We start from the raw sequence: 13,834 nt of genomic DNA on the forward strand, positions 1-13,834 counted from the left end.
TCTTCCATCAGATCCATTAAAAGGTTCACCAAAAACATTTTTTTAAACAGGATAATTTTCTTGCTTTGAGCAATGGTACAGCCCTTGTTACATTCTAGCTTAGCTTTTGAGGGAAATTTGGCTGTGTCCAACAGAATTAGTCATCAAAATTATATATAATTAAAAATTCATTTCATAAAGATGACACATAATTGCAGTTAAGAATAAAAAGAAACCATTGATACAGGTGGAATCACTAGATAAAGGTTTGTACATTAATCAATAATTAATAATACACTAATGTATTATTTCTGAAATGACATGGCCACACAGGACAGAACTGCATTATTTTATAGATACCACCATGAGCAGATGGTCTTAAATATGAAAGTAAAACTAAATTTATTTATTCATTGAGTAAAATATTGTGTCCTTAAATTCTCTTGGATAGAAAGCTACAGGTATTAGATGCCCACTACCGGATGATGGCAGTTATTCATGCATGTATCTATTTATAAAATAGTGACAATTAATTTATTGCCTTCTCATTCTATCGTTGTGTTTTCTAAATTGGACCATTGTACAGACATCATGAATCCACGGCACTGTTTCAGGGGGTTCCTAGAGGAAGCCACCATAATATACAGTAATTTACTCTAATGCAACAAGCAAAGTGAGATTTTAAAACTACCAGAAATCACATCCATGATCAATATATTACAACAAATGCAGATATCAATATTCTAAATAATAACATCCAGCCTCCTGTGCAAAAAAGACTCTTCCATCAGATCAAATTCTTTTTTTGTTGAGACAAAAATGCTTACCCATGAACAAACTTGATATCACATAAAAAAGCTCATTCTTCTCTCATAAATGAATGAATGAATGAATGAATGAATGAATGAATGAATGAATATTTAGTACATTGATGTCATGGCCTGTCTTAAGTAAATAATTTTATACTTACTACATATGTTTCAGGAAAAGAAAAAAAAATAGATCTTTTATAGCAAATATCTTAAATGTGAGGTATTTTTCCCAATTATAGTATAGTAAAACTTATTTTTAAACTTATTTGTAATTATTATTGTCGTGATTATTATTATTATTATTATTATTATTATTATTATTATTATTATTATTATTATTATTATTATTATTATTATTATTATTATTATTATTATTATTATTATTATTATTATTATTATTATTATTATCTGTCCATGTCTTCACACAGAGGGGAGAATTGCACAGCTGCAACTTTAAGACTGCACACACCTCCCCTTCGTCAGCTCTCACAATGGTCTTTTCCAGCTCCGCTTGTCACAGCAGAATTTGTAACATGCCATAATTTCTTAACTGGTGTGTTTGTGTGCAGCCCCGGAAATCAAATGTCATTATCTGACGTGGCTAATTTGGCGATTATTCCGACTCTTTTGTTTTTTTGGACAATGCCAGCGGTGGGGTCCGGCTGCACCCTTCCGATCCGATCCTCGGCTCCGCTTGTGGTTGGTACTGAAGAGGCTTCCTAGGATTGCCCGCTGGAGGGTCTGGCTCACAGAGACTGCAGTTGTCATTGATCCGCTGCCAGAGCCTCCTCTGATAGTAAAGGAATCAAATGTGAGTATGCACACTGTTGCCATTGCTATTGCGGTGACCTACATTACACTGATCCTGCAGGCTCAAGGTGATTTTCACCGGTGCCCTCTTCACATCCTCAACTCTAGGATGATTTTTTTAGGGGGGGGGGGCTCCTGGTGTGAATGATCAGATGGTGTATTTTACCCATGTATGCCGCGTGTGTTGCTGACATTGTGAGGCTCTGCAGACAAAAAAAAAAAAAAGGGGGGGGGGGTAAAAATAAATAAATAAATAAATAAATAAATAAACAAAATCAGCCGGCTTCCATAGTGAAGAGACAGACGAGGGAGTTAGAGAGAGGCGGGATGCAGATTGAGAGGCTGGCATGATGTCATGCACTTGAGACAATAGGTAAGGATTCTCCCCAATTATCATTTCAGAGAATCAGGAGATTTTACGGACGCGATCAGCGCCGCAGTCAGGCTGCTTAGGTGTGTGTGTGTGTGTGTGTGTGTGTGTGTGTGTGTGTGTGTGTGTGTGTGTGTGTGTGTGCCTGTGTGGTTAATAACAGTAAAAGAGGAGCTGTCACAGGAAGAACGGCTGCCCCTCCTATAAACAATATTATTACCGGCTATTATAGAGATGCATGGAGGGAGGGTGCGCGAGCTGCCTCTCTGTCATCCATTCACACACACACACACACACGCACGCACGCACACACACACACACACACACACACACACACACACACACACACACACACACACACACACACACACACACACACACACACACACACACACACACACACACACACACACACACACACACACTATTCCAGCTCAAGATGAATGAATAAAAGGAGGCTCTCTCACTTGCATGAGCTGACTTCATTTAATGCCAGAGGGTTTTTCGCTGAAGGCAAAACTGAGTCTGCTCTGATCTTGCAAATAATATGAACAACTGCAGCCATGGCAATAAAGGAGCACCACAATATGTGGATTATACTGTATTTTGCTGAAGTTGGAGCCCTGCATTGTTTCCAAGCTTGATGCTGACATAGTATATAGAATCCATGAAAGTATGTGACTCTCCAGTGATCCACCTCAACTGTGCAAATACCCTTCACTTCCTAGTATGTCTAGTGTGGTGCCTTGAACTGCCATGCAGCTACCTGTGGCCAAAGCTTGAACATCTCTAAAATTATGGTTTGAGAATATCAGAATGTGAAGTCTAGCTGAAATGCCAGTGGCACAGGCAAAACTGGCTACACCCTGACTACAATCCTCTTTTTTGTTCACATTTATCTGTGCTCAATACAATCTTGATCGATCAGTGACTTGCTTGACCTTGCTGCAGGGGCTTGTGGCCAGTGTTAAAGGCTATAAATGCCACCCTTTCATCTTTTCATGTGCATGCAGGGTTGTGTTCATTTGAACATGCAGCTTGTGACCTCATGCACACAGTAGAGAAATACACCCTCCTCCCCCATACAGATGGTCTCAGACAGGTAAAAAGGTAAAGGTCACACTGACAAATGGAGGCGCACACACACTTAATGCACATCCTCAGTTCCCTTTTCTTCCTTCTCCCTAATAGCATCGAACTGGGTGGAACTCTTCACCTTGACCTTCATCTTCATCTTCACCACCTATCTTATTCCCCTTCCTTTGTCGATCTAACCCTTATCCTGACGCTGACCCCTAATCCTAACCTTAACCCTAATCCCCTAACCCAAACCCAACCCTATTCACAACATATCTGTGGTAAAGTGGAAAAATAATCAAACTTTTTTTTCCAACTGGTCTTCACATGGGTTCTCAGTGAATATCCAAGAAGTGTAAGGACCACTTGATATCAATCTGTTCAAGAAAAACTAAATTAATTAAATTCATTTTACAAGAAATATGAATCGTGCACACTAACAGTAAACAAAGTCAGTCCTGTCTATAAAATCCCATCCTGTCCTTTTTCAGTGAAATTCCTTATTAGCTATTTCTAATGATGTGTACATTTTCCCCAGTTGCTTCATTGTGTTTCAAAAATTGAGGCCTCTGCAGTGTTTAAATGACTGACTGTCTCATTCTTCCTCTTACATATTATCCTATTATTGCTTCTTGTGGTCAGAGTCTCCAATGCTCAGATTATAAAGTAGAAACAGTGAATGTTGCTACAGATCCAGCAGAAGCAAAGCAACATTAGTATTTGTTTTAAGACACCACCTGCAGGTGTGTGCCCAATATCCACTCCTCTTCTCTCTCTGTGGTCTGAACCAACTCCTGAGGGGAAGATCTGACTCTCAAGCTGCTAAACGCTCTTTTGTGCTCACTTGGTGTTTTTTCCGACTCTATGGTGTAGTACTGGGAAGGTAGAGCACAGTGAACCTGTCTGAGCATGGAACTGGATGAAATCAGTACAGATTCAGGCTATGACCACTGATCATACAGGATGTTGATTTGTGCTGCTTTAATAAATATGGTGTTTTAACACAGGATGTGGTCTGATGCTTTTTTCAGTTACACACACAGGCTAGGGGTGAAAGTTAGGGTTTTTCTTTGTTAACCTGTTATAACAGGTGGGATATTGGGGAGTGGTCACAGCGGAGAGGATGCTGGTCTTATATCAGGTGTAAGACCGTTCCAAGTGGTGTTTCCATGTTTTCTATGTGCAGGTTTTTTCCAGCATTCTGGAAACTAAATTGAAAAAGTGACCCTAAATTGTTTGTACTGAGTGTGACCAGGAATAATAGTGTGTCCGGAGTATTGTATGTGTCAGGCCTGTGATCAGCTGGCAAACCTTCTCTCAGAAGAGGTAGGCTCTGATCCCCTACAATTCTGTGAATGAGCAGAAAGAACTCAAATTACATTATTTCCGTTTTCTGTATTATCTTATTCTGAATGATGTTTTGTTTTTGGAAAATTACCGGGTTCTCTCTGCCACATCTGTCTATGAGTCACTCTTGACACGTCAGGATGTTTACCTCGGTCACGACTTCTAGAGGGGTCGCTCCAGCCTGTTACACAGAATACACTAAATTGAAATTCCCAAGCTAGAAAAACAAACAAAAAAACAAACATCCTTGGAAAGTTTATTTGCGCAGGGTAAAAGAACCAGTGAGGAGACACAGGGAAGAACCCGTGACTTCAAAGATAAAGAAAGCTGCAAAACACCACTTTTTTATGCTGGAGGTATCATTTTATTTTGTTTCATTTGTTTCATTCACGCACCTTAAAGGCCGGTGCGTGAAAATATTGTCTGACGTTAAACCAGTTTGTGGCTTAACAAAAGTTGTGGACCACTACTGTAAATTATAACTGGTAACAGAAGATAGATGGATGGATGGATGGATGGATGGATGGATGGATGGATGGATGGATGGTTGGATTCACAACATTCTACTTCATAGTTGTGCTACTGCACAGTCACATGTTAATGCCGCTGAAAGCAGTGATTCTTTTTACTGTGAACATTTTATTATTCTTCCGGTGTCATACAGCCTTTCATTATGTTGTGCTGACCATGATATTTACTTAAAATCAGTAAACATTAGTCTATGTCTGCAAGTGCATCCTCCCAGAATGTCACAATATTGCAGAATACCACAGATCATTTTGGAATTTTGCAGCACTGGAGATGAGTTAATAATAGTTTGCTTCATCCATTCAGCAGCCTCTTGCTTGAGTGCTATTGTATGTTTTTTGTGGCAGTAATTAAATTGAATAGGCATGAATTGTTGTTTTCTTGGCAGGATGTCTCTTCCCTGTCAGAAGTCTCTCTGGCGCAGAGAGCCATATGAATGGAATTTCTCCACACTATGACTGTACTATGCAATCTGGCCCATTCCATTCACAAAAATGGTGCGTCACTCTTTTCCCACCTGTCGGTCTTATATGGATGCCAAAGTGGGAAACAGCAATGCGCAACAGCTCTTACATTATCTTTTGTGCTGATCAATACAGTCTGTAGATGCACTTCGCGTTAGCAGTGAGCCAAAGACTCAAACTGAGACGGTATTTAAAAGCAGAGTTTCCCTGTAGTCAGCTTCCGTGATCATAAAGCAACATGTGTGATCAGCCTTCTGGTACAAAGTGGAGTGTATTGTCATCAGAAAAAATTGTTCCAAACTGTCATATTCAAGTTATGAGGACAGATTGAAGCTAAGCTAATGGGGAGAGACTAAAGATTAGGTTATTTATCGACTTTTTTAAGAACTTGTTTCTTATCATCAATCGCATTCCTTAAAGTCATGAATTGCATGCTTGAAATAAAAAGCCTTAACTCTACTGAATAAGAATTTGAAACATTTCACAGGCATTGATTTCTCTAAATGACTAATGAATGCACAGGTTGTTATGTAACATGACCTTCCTTCACTTCCATTTTTGCCTTGCTTGGGGATGAATTTTTATGTGAAGGACACAGGAAAATCAAACATACATTCTTCTTTTCTGCTAGTTTAGAGAATTACAAGGCAGCTGCAGATAGCTTGCTAACCTAAGGTCATCTAGTTCGCTGGAAGATAGTTGGAATGGAACGTAGTAATAGAATGGCAACCAGTAAGACTCTATTATATAGCCAAAGGACTAGATACAGGAACATCCCAGTGTAGTACAATACATTAAGGCTATTCTGAATGTGATTATAATTGATTTTCAAGCATCTATTTTTTTTTTTTTACTCCATGTCAGGAAGCAGAACTCACTTCATGCTACATCCTCCAGCTTTAAACACACTATTAAATAATGGTAGTTACATTTTAGCGTCTCCAAAGTCAGCTGAACGAGTGTACAGTAGCAAAGCTTATCTCCAAAGTCACAGAGTCGTATTCAGCCCTCTGTTCGTTCTGCACTCGCTCGCTCCACTACGAGGCGTTTGATGTGTCCCGGTTGGTGAATAGTGCTGAATTTGCCTCACTTGGCCATACATTACTCAGGAACATATTGCTGTTTTGTGTCTACTGCTCCTTATCTACTCACACAATTGTTCCCATTAATGAGATTAACTTAGGAATTAACTGCAGGTTGCTGATTTGCTCTTGCTAGAACAGAGTGTATGCACATAAGTGAAAAAAAAATTACATCTGTCCTGGATAAACTGTGTGCTTCAGTTTTTCTTGGAGGAAACCCTTAAGTACCTGTTTTACCATCTTTAACCTATTTGTCTATTGTTGTTCTCAAAGTGTAGCTCATCTTAATGCTGTTAAGTCTGCACATGCTGTCCAGACTTGATTTAAATATAATAATTGATAGACTGAAAAAAAACAACCTTATAAAGTAAAGCAGATTCTTTTGCAGAGATAAAGAATTCAGTACAACAGTCACCACTATAATCAGAAAATAATGGTTTTAGTCTATGAAACAGTCAACTTTAAATAGGTTATCTGTCCAGTGGTAACATTTTTATAATTCTTGCTTGCTGTAATACCTGTGGCAACTATTATGCTACTAGTATGCCTTAACAGAAGGTCCTTATTGGCTGATTGGAGTTTTCTGACCGCAGGTTAAAAAATCGAATTAATATACAGTTTCACAAAGTGAGGATTTTTTATAAGTAATGAACACATTTTTCCTTAGATGTGGTAAATTTGGTCACTTGAATGACCTAGTTCTTTTTGAGTTAAAATAAATCTTCATGGTTGCTGTAGCTGAAATTTCAAAGAAGGTCATGCTTCAAAAGTGGGACTCCATTGATTCTAAAATCCAATGAGCATATAAAACAAAAGCATAAAAAGAGTACAATTTTAAATATAAAAGCCAAGATAGTAAATATCTATTGGTGCTAGTCAGAAAAAAAATAAGTGAAATGTCAGTATTTTGTAGCCTTGACTTAGACATTTCAGATGCATTACATTTTCCTACATTTCTAGACTGTAGAATTCTGTATAGAGGAGGCGTTTCAGTCGTGCTTTTCATCCGTCTCTGCTGTCAATGCAGCTGTTTGCGTACACTAACAACTTACTTGTACGATACATCCTGCCTGCGACCATGGCCTGTTTTCCTGTATAAAGTCTATTCTCTTCTGTCTTAAGTACAGTGATCGTGTGTTGGGCATTGCCAGAAAGCTGTGGCCTATACTAATTGCAGTAATACAGTTCCTGGGGTGTGTGCCAAGTCAACACTGTGAACTAAATCTATTGCTGCTGCTCCTGTAGGTTTCCTTCTTTCTTACAAAGGCTGTTAGACTTTGTGCAAGATTTAGGGGATTATAACATTTGTTTAAAGTTACAGAAGGTTTATGGACAAGCCAGTGTTCAATAGGGATGTTATTTTATAGAGCTGCAAAAGTCCTGAAAAATATTTTAAGTACCTTTAATTGTTGATTGCAGTTTTGCAGCAATTACATCCTTTGTGTTTCTTCTTCATTGGTTGTGATCTTGCTCAGAAGCTTCGTACTCCAGTCTGGAACTTGGCATCTTAGATGGGATGGAGCTGCTGGGCAGAAATAAGATTCTGGATTTGTTGTGTTGATTGGGAAGAAAACCTCACTTCTTCTTCCCTGAATAATTCATTGATTGGCATATGGCATGCAGAGGAAAGCCAATGATCCATGACTGTCTTTTGCTTTCTTATTGCATCTGTAACCCAGAATGTGTTCAATTGAGCATGTTGCTTTTCCTCCCTACTGTGATGCTTGGGTAATTCTAGTCTCACATTTAACATCTTTAACCAGCCGCATTAAATCCACTCACTTAAGCTTTGTCTTGTCTGAACAACGTTCCTTGTCTGCTTACAAGAAGTGAAAAAAAAAAATCTCTCCACAATCATCCAGATGAATAAAATGGTCTTTACTAGACATACATTTATGTTTGACCAAAGTGCGACACGTTTGCAGAATTTGAGAGCAGGTTTCCTGGGGTGAATAATCTCAATGTGTCGTGAGGCTGTGTTGCAGAGCAAATAAAATTAGTAGTTATGTTTTCTGGGCATCTGTAGACCAAATAATTACTTAAATGTAGTTACTCCCACAATGCACTGACAGCATGTCCGGAGCATCCCCCCACCTTATGCCCGTATGTCCACCTTTTGTAGTCTCCAGCAACCCCTGTGACCTAGGAAAGCAGAAAAGGGGTTCGGAAGATGAATGAATAAATGAGATGTGTGTGGAAGTGGTATTGAACGGCTAGCTATAGCAGTTCTGAGAACGCATGTTCTTTTCACGGACCACTCTGGTTGATTAACTATTTAACTGTCTACAATTGCTCTTATCTGTCACCATTATTTGTCTTTGGAAAATACTGAGCAACAGAGGAGCAGGATTTCCCCCCAAAACCCAGTAATTTGTTCCTGCCTTTTACTATATCATCTTTTGTCCGAAGCTCAAATTTTACCTCGGGGACAACCTTCAGGCTCCCTGAATGAGATTGTTAAGCAGATACAGTATGTGTTTCATTGACTGATATGTGTTGCTTTCGGTTTTCAGGAGTTAGGGTTTCTTGAGGGCAAAGACAAAGTAAGTTCAGTGGTGCGATATACCTCCATATTCATTGATTTTTCATACACAGTGAGAATGATTTAAAGGGCAGTCACGGTGAAAGCAAAGCATAAAGTGCAGGGACAGGACCAAAGTACATTGCGTGTGCCATGGAGCAGAAAAACATCCTCGGTACGCTTTGCTTTCCTGCGTAGCTTAAAGGAAAACTAATGCGCCATAGAATAACAAAATGCGCCTGTTTTTTTTCTATGTGCTTTGTTGTTAGTTTGTTGGTTGAGACTTCAGTGGAATCAGACCACTGAAGTTACAAATGTTGCAGTAAATCCAATTTCAAGGTTAGACTGAGGGTCCACATTTTCTCTATTTAACGTTTCCCTGGAAAGCAAGAGAGGAAAGTCTTAAACAACAGCATCAGTAAAGAAAGTAATAACAGTACAATCAACAGAAAAATTTAAATATTTCCAAACAGACGGAAATGTCTTTTTCCCCAACTACAAATAATGACTGGCATCATAGTGGGTTCAGCCTTAGCATAATGGATTTGTTCACTTTATAGTTGTACAAAAAAAGGTAAACAAGTGAAGCAATCTCTCGTAACTAGCCTCACTTCAACCAAATGAAAAAAAAAAGAGTAATTGAATTAATTTAGTCCACTGCATAGCAGAATATATGTGGCATCAGTGGCAAATTAGCACCATGTAAAATAATTATTTCATTGTTCATTAAGGTAACTTTTGAGAAAAAAACATTCATTCCAATAATTTGAGAATCAGCCACCAACAACGAACCGACAACAACAAATAAATCTTAAGCGTCACAACAACACATTTAATAGCTAGGTAGTCTAAAGCTATTAAATGAAAGATACCTGATTCAGTTTAATTCATGTTCCACAGAGCATCCTACCATTTTTATGTTTGGGAATGAAGTTAAAACTTCAACTTGAAGTTGTTTATTACCTTTAGGTGCATTTTTCTTTTGTCACAAACAACAAAAACATCTACATTAAGCATCGATATTAGTTGCCTCAAGTTTGTTTTGATACACTCCCCGATTCCATATTAACATTGATTTTTATGCAACAACCACCACCCCCCTCTCTCTGTGAGGCATGCACAGAGCCAAAGTCTGGAATAAATCATTACCCACTAGTTAAAATGCAGCACCGGTGTGCCCAGTCTGTCCACAGGCTGGTCTGCTCTCCAAGCGAAGGTTGGCACGTGCAGAGTAGCCAACCAAGCAGCGCACAGGCTCGGTCTCTCAGGTCTAAACGGCAGTGAATTGGAGCTGAATGGCGAACTGGTGGGAATCTGGAAGGGTTCCCATAGAAGATATGGGAGACCCCATCTCACTGCCAGAACACGCTGAAACACAAGCCTGCCATTATAACCCTCCGTAGAGACTTCAGTGGGCAATGGGATATAGGTGGAGATAAACAAATTGAGTCACAATCTACCATTAAGGAAGTGTGTTTCTGAAGTATTTACGGTTCTTACATCTTTTCTTTCAGATGTAAGGAGGGTGTGCTGTTGACGTTGTGGAAAATCCATTTATTCAGACATTAGATTTACATCAGTTTAATCTCAGCAAAGGCATTTCACGTGGATATCACAACCACATTAGACGAAACAGATGCATCCTTTGAGAAAATTAGCACGTATGGCTATTCTCAACACTTTTGAGTTTTGAGGCCTCTGAGTGAAAAAAATAATAGTAATAATTGCAATAACATATTAAAAATAAGAAGTATATATATTTTTCACATTTTCTAAATTGATCGTAAATTATGGGAAGACAGCAAAGAATCTAAAATTTAATTTTAATGGTGCATCCTAAGTGTACCTGCAATACTTAATGCCTAATTCACCTCTTTGTATTTTTGAGGCTTATCTTAGCTCCTTTCAACACATGATGCAGACATTGGATGATGCAAATCTAGTTTTAGCTCATGAACCACCAGCCATAGCGTAGGATGACTCCTGAGGCTTTCTTAAGTCCTTCAGGAATGCTGGAATATGGCTTCATATATGCAGTATAGCATAGATATGGTGTATTATGCAATTCGATCACGGCTGGCCCATTAAACAGCACAAGCGTGAAATTTAGGGCAGAACGCCCAGGCTCCGAAGACGTCTCTGCAGCTTTAAACCACAGAGGTGAAGCTGAGTCGAGATCCAACGGTGTCAGACTTCGGTCGCATGGCCACAGCTATAGAGACATCATAATACTGAATACATATTCGTTAACCTTGTTGTTGTTGTTGTTGTTGTTTTTGTTCTAAATGATCTTCACTCTTTGTTATACCTCATAAACTCCAAAATTTATTCCTGTCAGACTAAACATGATCACACATCAGTCAGAGACCGATTTATTGTAGGTCTACGGAATTGCTTTCATGTTAAATTGACTGAAATATGATCAATTCAGCCTGGTTTATTGACCTTGCAGTATTTTGGCAAACGTTCTAACCATTAACCCCCGTGCATGATGGGATGTGGGCACCCCACTGCACCTCTGAAGGAGAGTATTTTTGTAAAGTCTCTAAAGAAACATTTCTATTTATCAAAATACAAACCGGTACACCTTTCTGTTCAGATCATTTTAACTGGATTGACTACAGGGTTAAATGGCACGTATTCTGAAAAGGTTCCTGTTCTTGTTAATGGAGCCATTTGATAACAAGCTTCAGAGGGTCCTCCTTAAATTAGATGAACAGCTTCAAGTGTGACCCCAAGAAATAGATGTGGATTAATGTTGCCATGTACTTCTTGTTGCTGTGTCTTACTCTTAGTGCTGAATGGTTATTTGTTACTCTGATAATGTTAGTTTTATTGCCCTCCTCCCCTACAGCACCAAGATGATGTGCGAGGTGATGCCCACCATCAGTGAGGACACGGCGCTGAGCCAGCGTGGCTCTCAGAGCAGCGCCTCAGATCCCGACTCCCACTTTGAGCAGTTGATGGTCAACATGTTGGATGAGAGAGACCGGCTGCTGGACACACTGAGAGAGACCCAGGAGAGCCTCGGCCTGGCCCAGCAGCACCTTCAGGATGTCATATATGACCGTGACTCTCTGCAGCGCCAGCTCAGCTCTGCACTCCCACAGGTAAGCAAATAAATGTGGTTTTTCATATGTTCTATGGGTGTCTTTGTGTGGCTTTTGTTTCTACTGATTCTTTGTTTTTGTTTTTTGAGGTTTTTTTTGTGGATGTGGAGACGGAGAGGCAACAAGTGCTTTGGAAAAATATGCTGGCATTTCAGCCAAGTTTGGCTGTGTAAAGGTTTTACCCAGTCAATAATAGTTAAACCTGGAGATCAATCATCACTCAAGAGACTTTAGGCCAATTAATACTACAGCAAATACAAATCAATCAATCATTCAAAAAATCATTCAAAAAGCTGATCTATAAATAGAGTTTTTGAAACACAAATTCAAAACCAATTTTAAATAGGATGGCAATATAAAAATATGATAACATGCAAAATTAATATATGTGAAATTATCAATCATATAAATCACCATTTATATCAAGGTAATTTCTCATGTAACTCCAATCACTGTTTACCAAAAAAAAAAAAGGTTGTCCATCCATCCATCCATCCATCCATCCATCCATCCGTTTTCAACCGCTGGGTCGCAGGGGCAACCGTATCAGGAGGGATGCTCATTTTTCATTCGTCTTCATTCTTATTACTCTGGAACATTTTCCAACACAGTGATGTCTGTTAAAACCACAAGACATCCCAACTTAAGAAAATTAAATTATGCAAGAAAGTTTAAAGTTTTGGTGTGTTGAGAGAATGTGTGCTGACTTCTGGGATCCAATTACCAGTCGGATTCCAGAGCACTGGATTAAATAATGAAGGTTCATGAACTTTTTGGATCAGGCATGCTGAATACGAGTGTGTTGGCACATATTTTGTGTATATCTGTGTATTATGCTGTTGCTGTAAACATGTTTAATTGCACCACTATGTTTCAGGCACCCTCAAACAAAACCTGAGCTTCACCTGGTATTTAAATCACTATGCATAATTCACATTCAATGTGCATTCAGCCATATTGGTTTTGTGAAATTGAAGCCTGAGACTGCAGTCAAATCAGTGAAGCATAGGGAAAATATTGAGCTGTAAATTTTGCTGCAGTTTATTTATCTTTGTAGCACTATGTGAAGAAAAAAAAAACCTCACAACAAATCTTGTGCAATAATTCCTCCAGTAAAAAGAGATTAGCACTTTCTCAAAGTAGTCACAGCTCTCCCTGCTCTGTTTCCAAGAAACTTCAGTTTGCTGGAGAGAGGAAGTCTTTGTTCGCAGGCGGTGCCCACCGATTGCACAGTAATCCACATGGTTTCAGACACAAAGACATACGCTATGTCTGCATTCGGTTTTGGTGTGATCTCACTTTCAGAGTTTAAAAGAAGTTAGAAATGAAATGATGAGATAATACTTGCTATTTTTAATTAATCTAGCTAAAAAACCTTTTTAATACATGCTTTTTTATCTACTCTCGACTTCAGGAACAATTTGAATTAACCCTCTGCACATATTTCATGTGAGGAGCAGATCGTTGAGTTTTGAATGCACCTTCGGCGGAGCGGCCTTTGCTCTGTCTTCATCTGGGATTTGTACTGTAGGCGTGAACTCTGGGTTATGTGGTTTCAGGATTATCGTTTAGCCTTGAAGCTTTTGTGTTACTCAGAACTTACACAGTGGATGTACAGTTACGATTGCAAAGGCAAACATGGAAGAGCTCCACAAAATGCTGTTGGATATGTTCAAATGGTCAGGTTCAGCATTTCAAAAAAGTCATCATACCTTTCTTGTTTTGTATTTGATT

The 13,834-nt window shown here is 39.0% G+C and overlaps 1 protein-coding gene across 3 annotated transcripts in view; it reads left to right on the plus strand.

Annotated features, from left to right (window-relative positions):
• The first annotated feature begins 1,366 nt into the window (after positions 1-1,366).
• Positions 1,367-13,834, plus strand: part of ppfia2 (PTPRF interacting protein alpha 2) — a 124,529-nt gene continuing 112,061 nt past the window's right edge. Inside the window, exons 1-2 of one of the 3 annotated variants that reach the window (XM_068306650.1) lie at positions 1,367-1,602; positions 11,845-12,100. In XM_068306650.1, the coding sequence (XP_068162751.1) occupies positions 11,852-12,100 (249 nt within the window). In that variant the 5' untranslated portion in view covers positions 1,367-1,602; positions 11,845-11,851. The remainder of the gene's footprint in view (positions 1,603-11,844; positions 12,101-13,834) is intronic. The other 2 variants (XM_068306651.1, XM_068306654.1) reach the window with 2 other exon arrangements.

This window comes from Antennarius striatus, chromosome 22 (genome assembly GCF_040054535.1).
Source record: "Antennarius striatus isolate MH-2024 chromosome 22, ASM4005453v1, whole genome shotgun sequence".
NCBI classification, from domain to species: Eukaryota; Metazoa; Chordata; class Actinopteri; order Lophiiformes; family Antennariidae; genus Antennarius; species Antennarius striatus.